This window comes from Apus apus, chromosome 4 (genome assembly GCF_020740795.1).
Source record: "Apus apus isolate bApuApu2 chromosome 4, bApuApu2.pri.cur, whole genome shotgun sequence".
Classification (NCBI taxonomy): Eukaryota; Metazoa; Chordata; class Aves; order Apodiformes; family Apodidae; genus Apus; species Apus apus.
In genome coordinates, this window is record NC_067285.1 from 96,428,294 (window position 1) to 96,442,060 (window position 13,767).

Sequence of the window (13,767 nt, forward strand, 5' to 3'; positions counted from 1 at the left end):
CCAGTGTGGTAAATAGAACCAAACCACCCTTTTTTTCCTGTTTTTGTTTTTTTTTTTCCCTTTTTACTATTATTTATTTATTTACATTTAAAACAATTAAGTATTGTCTTTTACTGTCTTTAGATGAGTGGCAGTGAGTCTTGATGACTTGTATCATTATTTGAGCAGTTTGTAATGAGAGGGCCATAGCTACCTCTGCTAATCTGCAGAGAGCAATGGTTATATATGCAATATGTTGAAGTGTTCTAATGAGTCCAGATCAGGGATACTTTGAAACTACATGGGGAACACTCGAGGGAGAAACGGCACTGTAACCTATTCTGAAAGATCATAGTGGGCTGTGAACACATGGCTTGAAGAGTGTAGTGCTTTCATTTATCACTGCATGCTTGTATTTTACTCTCCAGTATTAAACTGTCCTGGAGTCTAGTCATTACTGTCCTGTCCACCACTAGAGATTTCCCAGTTACACAGTGTCATCTACCCAAATTTCATCAGTGTAGTGACTTTCAGATTGGGAACTAAGGTCTGTGCTGTATTTTTACTTTAGCGTTTGGCCTCTGTGTTTTTTTGGTGGTGTGGTTGTTTTTTTTTTTTTTTTCCTCCCCTTTAAGATACCATCTCATTTTGCATTAAATATTTAAGAGGCCCAAGTACCAGCCTGTCAAGACTTTGAACAGGTGCGAATTTGAGGGAGTGTTGCTCCCTAATTAGTCAACTATTTGCTTTTCACATACTGACTTTTTACATGACCACCATTTTTGAAATTTCAATTTACTGAGCTACTGTGTATTATCTGTCAATTAAGTTTTTTTTTCTTTTCACTGAAGGCTGTTACTAACTTCAAAAAACAGGGTTTATCAATAGAACACCAGATACTGACATCTGTGCAAATAAATTAATTCTCTCAATATACCAGTAGGGGGCATTCCAGCTCAGTTTCTTCAATGTCACGTTTTATGAAAGGTGTATTGGATTTATTGGCAAAGTGCACCTTTGTTTAAAAGGTTTTTTGTAAATCTCTGCAGTTCATGGAAATTGGCGAGATAATGCCAGAAAGCTTTAGGCTTACTATTAAAGGACTCTTTGACATCAAAGAGTCTTCATTTTGCCATGCTTATATTAATTATATACGCTGATCAATACAGAACATAAGTATTGTATTGTCTGTGCTTCTTTAAAATATATAGTCCATGCAGTTGTGCTAGAAAGTTAGTCTGTTTAAGAACAAATGAAAAAGACCCAGATTTGTTCCAAGATCTGTTTGAATTTGTTTTCAAAAAAGAAGCTGCTTTTGCTTTTTGAAGTACAGTTTAAAGCAGTAATTCTACTGAATGTTTATATTAACCTGTTCTGTGTATTTGCTGAGGGTCTTGAGCATCACTTCAGCTTCAGAGTGGTGAATGATTTGCAATGAGGGAGGTCTGGCCTCTTTTTTCAGAATATGTTATAGCCATTTTTTGCTTTGGCCTACTGTTGCTTCCTGCTATGATGACTTCATTTTCCCATGAGTGGTTCAGCTGGAATATCAGTAGTTGGTAGGTTTGCCTCTTAATTATACTAGTAGAGGCTCTGTTGTAATTACAAATTTGAAGTTAATGGATTGTTATTAATTGACCTACATTTTTGTGCACTTTCATTTTATCATATCATAACTATAGGTCTAACCTAGATGACTTAAATATAGTTGTTTTAAAATGAAATGGAACTATAAGTGATTGATCTGTCGTGAAATTTTTTGCATGGTAAGTTAGGCAGAAAACAAGTTAGCAAATATTGTAGAAAATAAAGTAAAAAAAGCTTAAAAACTCTTTCTCATCTTCAGATATTTAATTGACCTTTCTTAGGCTTAAATTGTATTTCAATTAGTTATAAAGTAAAATCTAAAACACTGGATTGAGAGATTTGGTTTTGAGCTTCTGTGTTTATACTGTAAAGATGTTTTGCTTCGTTGTACCTAATGAGAACAATCTTCCATATAACAGCATTAGTGATATATGGCATTAAAGCTTAATTAGCTTATTTTAAATATCTTGCACATCAATTTCTTTTAGATAGTGAAAATTGAAAAGGTCATGAGTGCAGTTTAATATTCCAGGGTGAGAGATTTCAGTTTTAATACAATTTGTAGAGAATTAATTAGGAAACATGACTAAAAGAAAAAAGATGTTGAATGCAAATTAGGCAGTTCATTGGAGTATAGAAGCTGAAGCATCTTGAAGTATTGTGGAAATTTGATGGCCAATTCAGCAAGCACCTTTTTAATTTTTTTTTATTTTTTTAAAGTAGAAGTTATTATAATTGTTCTTCAGGATTTATGTAGTTGTTGCAAGGCACTATAAAATAAAATGCGTGGCCTTTCTCCTGGAGCTCTTCCAACCGATTTCTTGTTTTACAGGAGATTGATGAAGCCTGCAAGAGGATAAAACGTGAAATTGATGATCTAGGCCCTGAAGTTGGTGACATCAAAATCATTCCATTGTATTCCACCCTTCCTCCACAGCAGCAGCAAAGGATTTTTGAACCTCCCCCACCAAAAAAACAAAATGGAGCAATAGGAAGAAAGGTAAATAGTATGCTGTTTTAGTATTCTGTTCAGTAACTGGCTGCTGAGTTACGCATGCAATTAAATACGAGTTTCAGCTGTTTTAAGTGTATTTGGACAGCAGCAAGAAGTTTTTTTGATGAAACCTTAATAACCCAATATTTTATTACATTAAAACTTCGGATAGCTCAGAGTTTGTTTCTCAGTGCAATTCGAAACTGACTTCCATCACGCAAGAGTGTTCTAGTAACAGTTTCATTTGACTGAATAGGAGTGGCTTTCATGTAAGTTTCTTATGAGAAATATGATGGCAGATTAAATACTGAATTTGAGTGCCACATGTTTTATGTGGAGGGGTGGGATTTTTTTCACTAAGTAATGATTTTGAGACATGCTCTGGATATCAGGTTTTGCCTGTTTCTCAAGCTTTATGAAAAGGTGCAAGTTAAAACAAGTATGTTGAAATTAGTTTTGTGTTTTCGGTAGTAGTAAGCAAGGAATAATTGAGGTTCTTCGGGCAAAATGGACTGAGAAACTGAAAAACTTTGAATTACAGTAGTTGGGTGTTCTTGATAAAATTAATAGTTCAATTTCTGAATGCTTACATAAACTACATGGTTATTTCCCTAAAACTGAACATTTGGAAGGAATCTTAATATAGCTTCCTCAAGTTAAACTAATGCTATATGAAACTGTACCAGTCAGAAAATTAGTATTTTAAAGGTCAAAGATGAATCATATTATCTGCTCTAGGTGGGGTTTGTTCCTTGTTTATTTGGGTTTTTTTGGGCAGTACAATGCATGTAGGATACCAGCAACAACTTTTTAGTGTTCTGGAAGAAGAAATAACAATAAATGTAGTGAAATGATCCTCTCTATTGAAGTTTGCTGCAGAAAGCATTCAGTCTGAAATGACAATACTACTGCTGCATAATAAATTGTATGAACAAATTACTTAATGACACTGATTTTCAGTCATGAACAAGTGATAGCGGTGTGTTCATTGTGGTTTAACTGCAATGTGCAACTGAACCCCACACAGCCACTCACTCCCCCTTGATGGGATGGGATTAATGGGAAAACTCGTGGGTTGAGTTAAAGGCAGTTTAATAGGTAAAGCAAAAGCCATGTGCACAAGCAAAGCAAGGAATTCATTTCACTGCTTCCCATTGGCAGGCAGGTGTTCAGCCAGCCCCAGGAAAACAGGGCTCCATCACAGGTAACAGTTGCTTGGGAAGCTGACTTTCAGTTTGAAAGTCCTCGGCCTCCTTCTTTCCTCAGCTTTACATGCTGAGCATCACATCACTTGGTATGGAATATTCCTCTGGTCAGTTGGAGCTCTCCTGCTGTGTCCCCTCCCAGCTTCTTGTGCACCCCACTACTTGCTGGTGGGGTTGGGTGAGGAGCAGAAAAGGCCTTGACTCTGTAAGCATGGCAGAAGGGTAACTAAGACACCTCTGCGTTATCAGCTGTTTCCAGCATAAAGCCAAAATATAGCCCCATACCAGCTACTATGAATAAAATTACCTCTGTTCTAGTCAAACTAGCACATTCTCCATCCCTTACTCCATCCTGTTTGTCATGCTTGGGTTCCACGCTACCAAATATGTCCTCATTAACCACCCCATCCCCTTCACATCCTTTGATAAATTAGAGATATTGTTCCTGTAGACCACCCCTGTGAAATGTCTGTAAAATGTCCACTGAATTAATTTAGTCCATGACTTTTGAGCTCCCTCTGTTACAGTGGTCACTAAGGGGAGGTGGTGTCATGTGCAGTTACTGGGCACAAAAGGCAGCTCAGATCACTGCTGCACTTGAACTGCCTTTTTGTAAGGCAAGTCCAGCATTGGTTCAGGTCGTTCTTGCTATAGTAATTCCTTTAACATACAATTCAGATCCTGCGTTACAGTAATTGAAAGGTGTTTCCATTACAGTCTCCACCTCTAGTTCCTTTGGGCCAGATTCCTTATCCCTGCACTGACTGGGGTTTATCCATGGACTGTAGTTCCTTAGGGGTATATGTGCTCCAAGTGGAGCTTCATCTATGATGGACAGCCTTTCCAGGAGTACGTCTGCTGTGTTACAGACTTACCCACAGTTGTAATTGCTTTGAGATGTTTTAGCGTAGTTTTCTCCATGGGCCACTATGCCTGCTCTGGCATGGCTTTGCCCACAGTAGCAGCCTCTGCATGAGTGACCTGATTGCAGCATGGCCTTTACCCCATGCCTGAAGTACCCACTGGGGGTGTACCTTCTGGGTCATGGGTTTATCCATGGCTGTGTGCCTTGAGGTTTTCCAGCATCACATCAGGCACAGCCACTGATGCTTCAAGTTTAATCAGCTGCTGGATGGACTTAGTCATAGCCACAAACAGATGCTTTGAGATGTACCTTCTCCAGCATGGCCTTCTTGCAGAGGTAAAGCTGCTGCAGCACAGGCATAACTACTACCATAGACACTTTGAGATGCACCTGCTCTGACATGGACTGATCCACAGCCACAGATGGTTTGGGGTGTCTTGCTCTTGCATGGACTCATCCACAGGTCACAGTGTTGTCAACTTGAGTTCACACTGGAGTTCCAGCTTGTCCAGTGCAGCAGCACAGAAACAGCAGTGATGCCAGGGCCATCTGCCAGCCCAGGCACGTCACGGGTATTGAAGTGTCCTAATGGAAATGGGTGAATGAAAGCAGGATCAAAACATTTCGACACTGCTCTGTAGCTGGTATTTGAAGATTCTGTGTGTGGACACTTCATAAGTTAGTAGATCTGGAAAAAGCTGAGACTAGATAAAACATGCTCTGTAGCAGCAAGCCAAATGTGGACTGACTACCCTTTTTAACATGAGTGCTAATTCAACTTGCATATTCAGTGACTTGCAACTTTTTAATGAAATTGTATTGTGCTTTGATGTCAGCAGTTAGTTGCATTGATGTTTGTCGCTTTTATCTCTGATTATACTGGTTACCTGTGAATGAAAGGTGTGCAGGAATATTTTTTTTTTTAAGCATGTTGTTTCAGGGTCGAACACCATAAATTTAAAATTATTTTCAGATTTTTCTTCTACTGAAGTAGGGCAAGCTTAGACCTTAAGTGTCTACTTAATGAGAGACAAGCTGAGAGTAAGTAGCAAATAATGACTGGCAAAGTGATCAGCCAGGAGGAAGAGAAATTAGCCACATTATCAATCTAGTCCAGCCACTGGCTTAATTGTAATTCTGAGCAAATTGTTAAGGGTTTCTCAAATTCTAATTGCTAAACTGAAAATAATTATGACAGAATGCTCTGAAATTAAGAAGTAAAAGGTAAGCAGTTTTGATGAAGTGCTGAATGGATTTTCAGTCTTTTGAGGCAGTTTATTAAATTTGCTATAGTAACGTGATTAGTGTGGTCACTATTGAGTTGTGATCTAACGATATCTATAGACTGTTAGACTGAGTTTCTGTACATAACATTTAAATGATGGCCTCTGAACCTGGACAACACCTTTGTTTTAATTTTTACATGAGACACAGCACTCAGAAAACTTACAGAAATTTAATAATGTAGCCTTCTAAATTTGTGAAGGTATTTTTATATGTAGTAATTTTAAAATACAAAGTTGAAGTTCAGTACGTATTGTTTAGAATTTTAGCTGAAATATTTTGCAACTACTTCATTTCAAACAAAGTAAAAGAACTTACAGTACTGGTACAGTTATATAACCTTTGATTTATTATTGTTTTACTAGATTGCCCTGTTTAGGCTTTAAAAAAAACCCACGAAGTTCAAAAGCTGGAATTAACAGATGATGTTAAAGGGATCCAGTCTAATTTATTGTTTTGTGCCAGAGATGCAGATAAGATTTTGAATATCAAGTCTTTCAAGTGAAATTTTTGCACTTCTGTTTCTTGTTCTTGAAACTAAAGTTTGTTGTATTGTTAATAGAGATGTAGGGGAACAGAAACAGTGTACAAAAATTGTTCTGATTTCAGTAGAAATTAATCTGGTTGCTATCAGATTGTCCTGTACAAGTGTTGGAGCACACCTCTGGTACTTGTTCATGAAGTGAAAGCTTGCTGAAAATTCCTCGTACAGAGACAGAATCAGAGCTCTTCATCTTCAGGACAAAGTAGTTACATGTATTACTTTTCAACAGGTTGTTGTGTCCACTAATATTGCTGAGACATCATTAACAATAGATGGTGTCGTGTTTGTGATTGATCCTGGTTTTGCGAAACAGAAGGTAAGTACTACTTTATTTTCTTTACAGTAGGAAACATACTGGTTTGCTAAGGTAACTTCCCTTTATAATCGCCAGTAGGTCTTCCCAATTGAAATCTAACATAGGTTGCTTTGGTTTTGTTTAGTCACTTAGTCTGCATACTTTAGATATTCTGAAATAGTCCAAAACAGTGCAGAAGAATTTTATTTTCAAAAAATTGAAATGTGAGAATTTTTAGGTAGACCTGGCATATGCATTTCCTAGGTAGTTCATGAATGGTGATTTGGTACTATGTGTCTATGCTTGAGAATGCTCAAGTAAAAACAAGAAATAATGTGAAAGTAAATAGAAATGGTGCTAGAAACCACCTCTTACTTTCAGTCAGTCATGTTAGCATAAAAAACTAGCACTAAAATGAGAAAAGAGATTATAGCAAGGGTAGTACTGTTTCTTGTCTGTGTTTATAATGTACTTTTACATCACTGATGATTGTCATCAAGCTTGTATTGCTCTTCCTAGAACATCATGGGATGTTCCAAGGAGCTGACATAGCTTGCTTACAGTGAACCCAATACATAAAGAAAGAATAAAGTAACTTAATATTTACTTAGTTTTTTCACTAATTGTAACTGTCTTTATAACTTGATTTCATAGTTTTCCTTTAATACTTACACACATTGTCAGCCTTTTAAACTTTTGCAAAGTTACGGATACAGCAGAATGTGAGTACAGTCGATGCCTCTTCATACACAAGTTTCTATCACCATTTGGGCTGAGTCTTTTTCGCAAGCAGTTCTTCTACTGAAGGAATGCCTTCTGTAGTAAGATAGAAAGCTTTTTGTACATGTTTATACATGCTAGAAGGGTGTTTACACTTGGACCAAGGAACATCTTCAACTGAAACTACTACCTGGCTATTGCTTTTTTTTTTTTTTTTACAATATGTTATTTTCCATGAGCCCTAATGAGTTGGCAAGGCTTCTGTTTATGTATGATTGCAAAGGAAATTTTGTACTATATTTCAACATAGATTTTTCTGCTGTGACAGTCTGCATGTACCCTTGAAACACAGTCTTGCTTTGTCATCAGTCTGATTTGTACAGGTGTTTTCAACGTTAATGTTAGATTTTTCTAACCTCTAGAACGTGATTATTCAACCTTATAATTGTATCAAGACAACTTGTTGTAATGAAATTATTTGAGCATCAAGAGTGTATTTAGCTCTTTGTACAACAAATTGGACACATTCCTTCTGCTGTGAAAATCTTATCTAAAAATACACACATTTAACTAGGACAGGGAGCCTGGCAGGAGTTGTTAACAAAAGAATAAAAAGTAAATGGTGTTCTCTAGGCAGTTGTATTTGAAGCTTTCTGTCACTGATCCAAAGGTTTTTGTAGCAATTTTTTTTTCTCCTTTCAGATATATACAACTTGTGATACCCTAGTCAGGAGCTGTGCTTGAATATAAGTTTAAAGCAGTCTTTTTTAAAAATAGTTGTCTTATCCATGAGTGGTGTTAATTCTTTTCCTTCTTCCCTGCTCTGATTCTACTTTCAAACAGGTGTATAATCCTCGTATCAGAGTGGAGTCTCTCTTGGTGACTGCGATCAGTAAAGCTTCTGCTCAGCAGCGAGCTGGCCGTGCTGGTCGTACTAGACCAGGCAAGTGCTTCAGGCTGTATACGGAGAAGGCTTACAAAACTGAAATGCAGGTAAGATGACTTCTTTTAGATTGCATATAAAAAAGCATCTGATCAATACAGGTAGCGGAGTGCCATGCTACCAAACAAACTCAGAATTTGAAAGCTGTGTAGTTTAAAGTATTTGGAAGGACAAATGTTCTGAATTTTCTTTTTTCTCCTCCCTCATCCAGGACAACACATACCCTGAAATTTTGAGGTCTAACTTAGGATCTGTAGTATTGCAGCTCAAGAAACTTGGTATAGATGATTTGGTGCACTTTGATTTTATGGATCCTCCAGGTATCTATTTCTATTTTATCTTGCCTACTGTAAATGTTATGTTTTAACTTCTGGAATCTTTATTTTCATGAATATTTTATATAATAACAACATAGGATAAATTCTTCTGCTTTTCACTGTTTTTATTGCAATCCAGAAGAAATGTCTTTTGTTTATCCTGAAATTCAGTACTTAATCTTACCACAGGAAGCTTTTTAAGTTTCTGTCTGCATAACAACTTTTAATGGAACCAAGGAATCTACTGAATGTCCCTCACCTGCAGAGGATAAGACAAAATTATGGGTATTAGAGAATCTATTACTTGATAGGGTTTTTTTTACTTACCACCTCGATTACATGTTCTACTAGTGCATCAGATAACAACTGTATGTAAATACAATTGGCTAACATTTTTAAGCTGGATACATGTTTTTGGCTCAAGCTGCATCTGCTGTCTTAACAGTGTTAAATGTTAATATATACTTTAAAAATATATGGGTTATATTGTTAATTAAAAATGTAGATCAGCCATGTAGAAGTACATCAAAGTGGCTTGGCTTTTCCCCCCCAAATAAATATATAGTCTATAATCTGTAAGCTTTGAAATAGCTCCATAGAGCAGTTGCATTCTTTATGCTGTGCAGCATGTATGATAGCTTAGCTGGAAGTCTTTTGGATTTCCTTCTGTTTTTCTTTGTGGCTGTAATATACATTCACTGTAAGGAGTGAGTGATTAAGAGAACATTCTTACATGCTCAGAATTGTGAAGGACTACAGATACCTAAAGTTGACATTGACGCAATTACAGGATTGCATTGATGCATTTTATATGGAACAAGGGAAAACATATCAGTGCATTGTGGGGAAAGTGGTATTATGATACTGAAGATTTCACAATGCCACTGCTGTCTGCATTTTGAAAAGCCGTCATCTTCAAGTATTAAAAACTTTTGATCTAGTTAAGAGCTCTTCTAAATAAGTGATTATTTTTCCTCCCTCCAATTCATTCATGTGTGGATGTAAATAACTGAATTGGTATCAGTTCTGTGTTTAAAAGTCAGTTGAATGGAGAATGAAAATAAGATGCCTTATAATAGCCTGTGCCTCCTCATTTTTTGCTTATTCAGAGCAGTTTGATTAATGTGCTTGCCTGAATGTGTTTTTTTTTTTCTTTCAGCTCCTGAAACTCTGATGAGAGCCTTAGAGCTTTTAAATTATCTGGCTGCTTTAAACGATGATGGAGACTTGACTGAGTTGGGATCCATGATGGCTGAGTTTCCGTTGGACCCACAACTGGCTAAAATGGTTATTGCAAGTTGTGACTACAACTGTTCTAATGAGGTCCTATCTATTACTGCCATGTTGTCAGGTAATAGCAGGGAAAGTGATCCTAAATAAAATGCAGATCTTCAGTTTGGGGGAGATTTGTCTGTTCCACATCAAAACCATAAATAATATATATTTTTAAGAAACTGAGAATTGTTTTAAAACATATAGGGGCTTTAATCAGTCATTAGGGGTTTACGTAGAGACCTTGAACTTAATTAATAGCAATGTGAAGAAATTAACATACATAAAGTAGTCAAATGGTTTGCTCCTAACATGTTAAAAATATATATATTTGAGTTGATAGAGGGGAAAAAATGGGGCTAACAGAACAGAAATATTTTTTTAGGCTTATAAACAGGACCAGAAATGTCAGCTCAACCACACTGTTCTTAGGACAGTAAAATGTGTTTTGTCTTGTGCATTCTTCTGCACATTGATAAATCCCAGTATATCCAGAAGGATTACAGTGTGGTTCATATTAAACCATAAGCTTGTTCATGAAATAATGACACATTTTTCAGTCATTAAGTGGCAAAGCTGAAGTACAGTCATTACTTCTAAAGGGAAGAAAAATTTTGGGGGAGGATGTATAGTTATAAGAATTATTTTTTGTGCAAAACTGTAGGTGGCTGCATTACATGAATAGCAGTGCATCAGAGCAGCACTGCTTGTCAAGAGAGCTTGATGAGAGAAATATGTTGTCAAGAAAACCTTGAGTTGTTTTTCCCAGTTACGTAGATTCAATTTCAGTTTATAGTCATTACAGGACAAGCAGCAAGGTTTAGTCTGTTATGAAATTGGGGATGTTCCTACTCATAACTACTCTTGTCTTTTGGGTGTGCTATTTTACAAGGCTCTTCACAATGCAGGTGTACTGGTTACATGCTTAACTTGGTTGAATAGAGAAAAAAATGTTTTTGCTAAGAGTAAAATCTATTTCTTCAGTTTAGTCTTACAGCATATTTATATGAAATTTTTTTTTGTTTTTAGCTTGTTCTTAAAAACAAATGTTTGTTGCAGAGTTATGATTGTTCAGACTCAGAGCAGATGGGCAGGGCAGAATTGTAATAATTTTTTAAATGAAATGCTAGCTTAATTGCGGAGGTGGTGGTAGGTTGGTGCCTGTCTTTCTCTTCCCTTTCACCCTCTCTGTCGCTACAGAACAGTATAGTATTTTTGTCTGGTCTTCAACTGATTTGTCTTACCTCCTTTTCTATTACCTTTTCCCAAGCCATGATACTTTTTTTTTTTTGTCTTAAAAGCACAGGTAATGATAAGTAGCTTTTTAAAAAAATGGATTGGAGCTGGTTCATGTATGGGTTGTAACTGAAATTCTGCTCTTAAAAAAACACACCAGCATAGTTCTGGTATTTGTGAGGACTATTTCCCAAAATACTTTCTTGGACTAGTGGCATGACTGCATGTTATGGTGCCTTAAGTCCACGTAAGGATGCCAGGCTCTGGATTGCAATCCATGTATTAATAGCTTGGACTGAATGGAAAACTAAGTACCAGAAAAGAGCAGAGCATAACATTGAATAAAGGATCAGACTAAATGATTGTACTTCATTTTATAAGAGCTGTGGTGACTTGCTGTGTGGTAGAAAGAACTATGACCTATTCAAAGCAGTGATAAAATTTTGAAATTGCTTTATTAGTCTGAGTTTGAAATGGAAATAAACTTTTATCTGTGTTTTCAAATGCAGGACCCAAATACAGGTGTTTATTTTGCACCTGCATTTCCATTTTATTTAATGCTTTGATCTTTCTAATTTGTTACCATGTGGTTCACTGTTGCAATGTGGGTTTTTTTTTATTTAATCCAAGTTGCATCCAGTGTTCAACTTAACATATTTTTGAAATATAGTATTTTGCTTTCTGAGAATTAAAGAATAAAATTAATTAAAGCCACATAACACCCCCAAAAAAACTTGAATCTGTTAAGGACAGATGAGGTGCAAAGAGGTATTTTCATGAGATTGGTGGGCTTCAGTAATGAGAAGGTTAATGTAGTCCCAAGCAGCTGCATTACTTACTTAGCATTAATTTGATTGAAATTTAACTTCTTAAAAATGACATGTACTTAAAACCAAGCTAATGTTTTTCTCCTGTAGATCTCTCTATAATGAAGATCTGTTATAGCTACTTCCAACATCTTGTGAATTAGTAGCAATATTAAAAACTTAGAAGAATGTTGACAGACCATTAATTAAGCTGGCTGCAATATTATTTGTGGTCGCTGGTAGTCTGTATTTGAAAAAGGAATGTTAAAACTTGATTTTTTGATTCAAATCAGTCTTGAGTCAGATTTATGTAAGAAAATATAATGGTAGAGAAAGCTCATCACATGGTTATTTTTAAAAACTTTTTTTATTTCAAGTAGTGCCAAAGGACGGTTTAACCTTCCACCACTACCGCTACCATCACAACTTTTAGACTTAATACCTTCATTCACATGTTTCTGAATACCAGTGCTGATAACAATACCAACTGTGGAACAGGACTTGACTTTACTAGTGTGTTCTGTCTGGTAGCAGACTTGTGGTAAAGCTTATGTTTAGACTGTGCGAGTGCAGTACAGTTTCAGAACTACCTCTTTCACCCTGTCCTTAGAGGCTTTCTGAGAAAGGAAATTGGCAATTGAAGTGTTTTGTTACATGGGATACTAGCTTCTGGTAGAGCTATCAGCACTGGGTCTTGAATTAAGATCTGTTTAGCCTTCCAGTACACGTAGGCAATCTTGATGGCCTTCAGACCTGAGATTTTGATGCGTACATGTAGTTTAATTAAAATAATCAGGTACTCTGGAGTTTTGAAACCCTCTTGTCTTACAGATGTGGTTAGGTGTTGATGTACCAAATCAAGGTAGTAAACAGTCCAAGATGCAGTTGGAGGCCATCCTGCCCTGCCCTATGCTCTGTGAACTGACCTAGCTAGGCCTTGTTCCTCTGTCTGTGAATGCGTGACTCATCGATATGGGCGTTTGTGTTGGGCCCATACCAACCTTGTTTAGTCCCACAGTGTTTTGTTCGCCCCACGGAAGCAAAGAAAGCAGCAGATGAAGCCAAGATGAGGTTTGCCCATATAGATGGAGATCATTTGACGTTGCTGAATGTCTACCATGCTTTCAAACAAAGTAAGTGTGCACCTGTTTTCACAAAATTATTTGGAAAGCTTTGTGCTGTCAGCTTTTGTTCTTGGGTTCCAAGGACAGTTGAAAGGCTTGGGCTTGTTTTTAGAGCTATTGTATTGTAATCTTAAATTTTATTTATTTTTTTAAGTACATAAAAGAGCTATTTAAGTGCTACTTTCCTTTGGGAGGGAAACCCAGAAAACTAGCCAAGAAAGCATGTAATAAACTGATGAGTATGGAGACAAGCCAAGCTTTTAAATCAATGCTGGGTAACCTTGAACAGAAGGAAGTAAGAGTTCCTATAATTAAGAAATATTTGAAGTTTGTTATCTGACATTAATTATAGAAAAATGTGCATAATTGCTTAGTAATTTTTCAGAGAGAGCAATGCAGAAAATACTCTGAATTTGGAGAAGGATATGTTCATAGAACCAAACCCTTATTGATCCTAACTTTTTAATATAGTTAGGAGTTCTGTAATGGATGGGATGGATTGAGAGGGCGTAGATTCTTTAATGGATGATGTGGATTGAGAGGCAAAGGATGATGCATCAACAAGACATAGCTTAAAGCCATATGATAAATTTGTT

General features: G+C 36.5%; 1 protein-coding gene across 2 annotated transcripts in view; it reads left to right on the top strand.

Annotated features, from left to right (window-relative positions):
• Positions 1-13,767, top strand: part of DHX15 (DEAH-box helicase 15) — a 43,863-nt gene that overhangs the window by 22,453 nt on the left and 7,643 nt on the right. For both annotated transcript variants that reach the window (XM_051616624.1, XM_051616623.1), the window contains 6 exons: positions 2,399-2,566; positions 6,688-6,774; positions 8,317-8,466; positions 8,628-8,736; positions 9,893-10,084; positions 13,058-13,180. In XM_051616624.1, the coding sequence (XP_051472584.1) occupies positions 2,399-2,566; positions 6,688-6,774; positions 8,317-8,466; positions 8,628-8,736; positions 9,893-10,084; positions 13,058-13,180 (829 nt within the window). The remainder of the gene's footprint in view (positions 1-2,398; positions 2,567-6,687; positions 6,775-8,316; positions 8,467-8,627; positions 8,737-9,892; positions 10,085-13,057; positions 13,181-13,767) is intronic.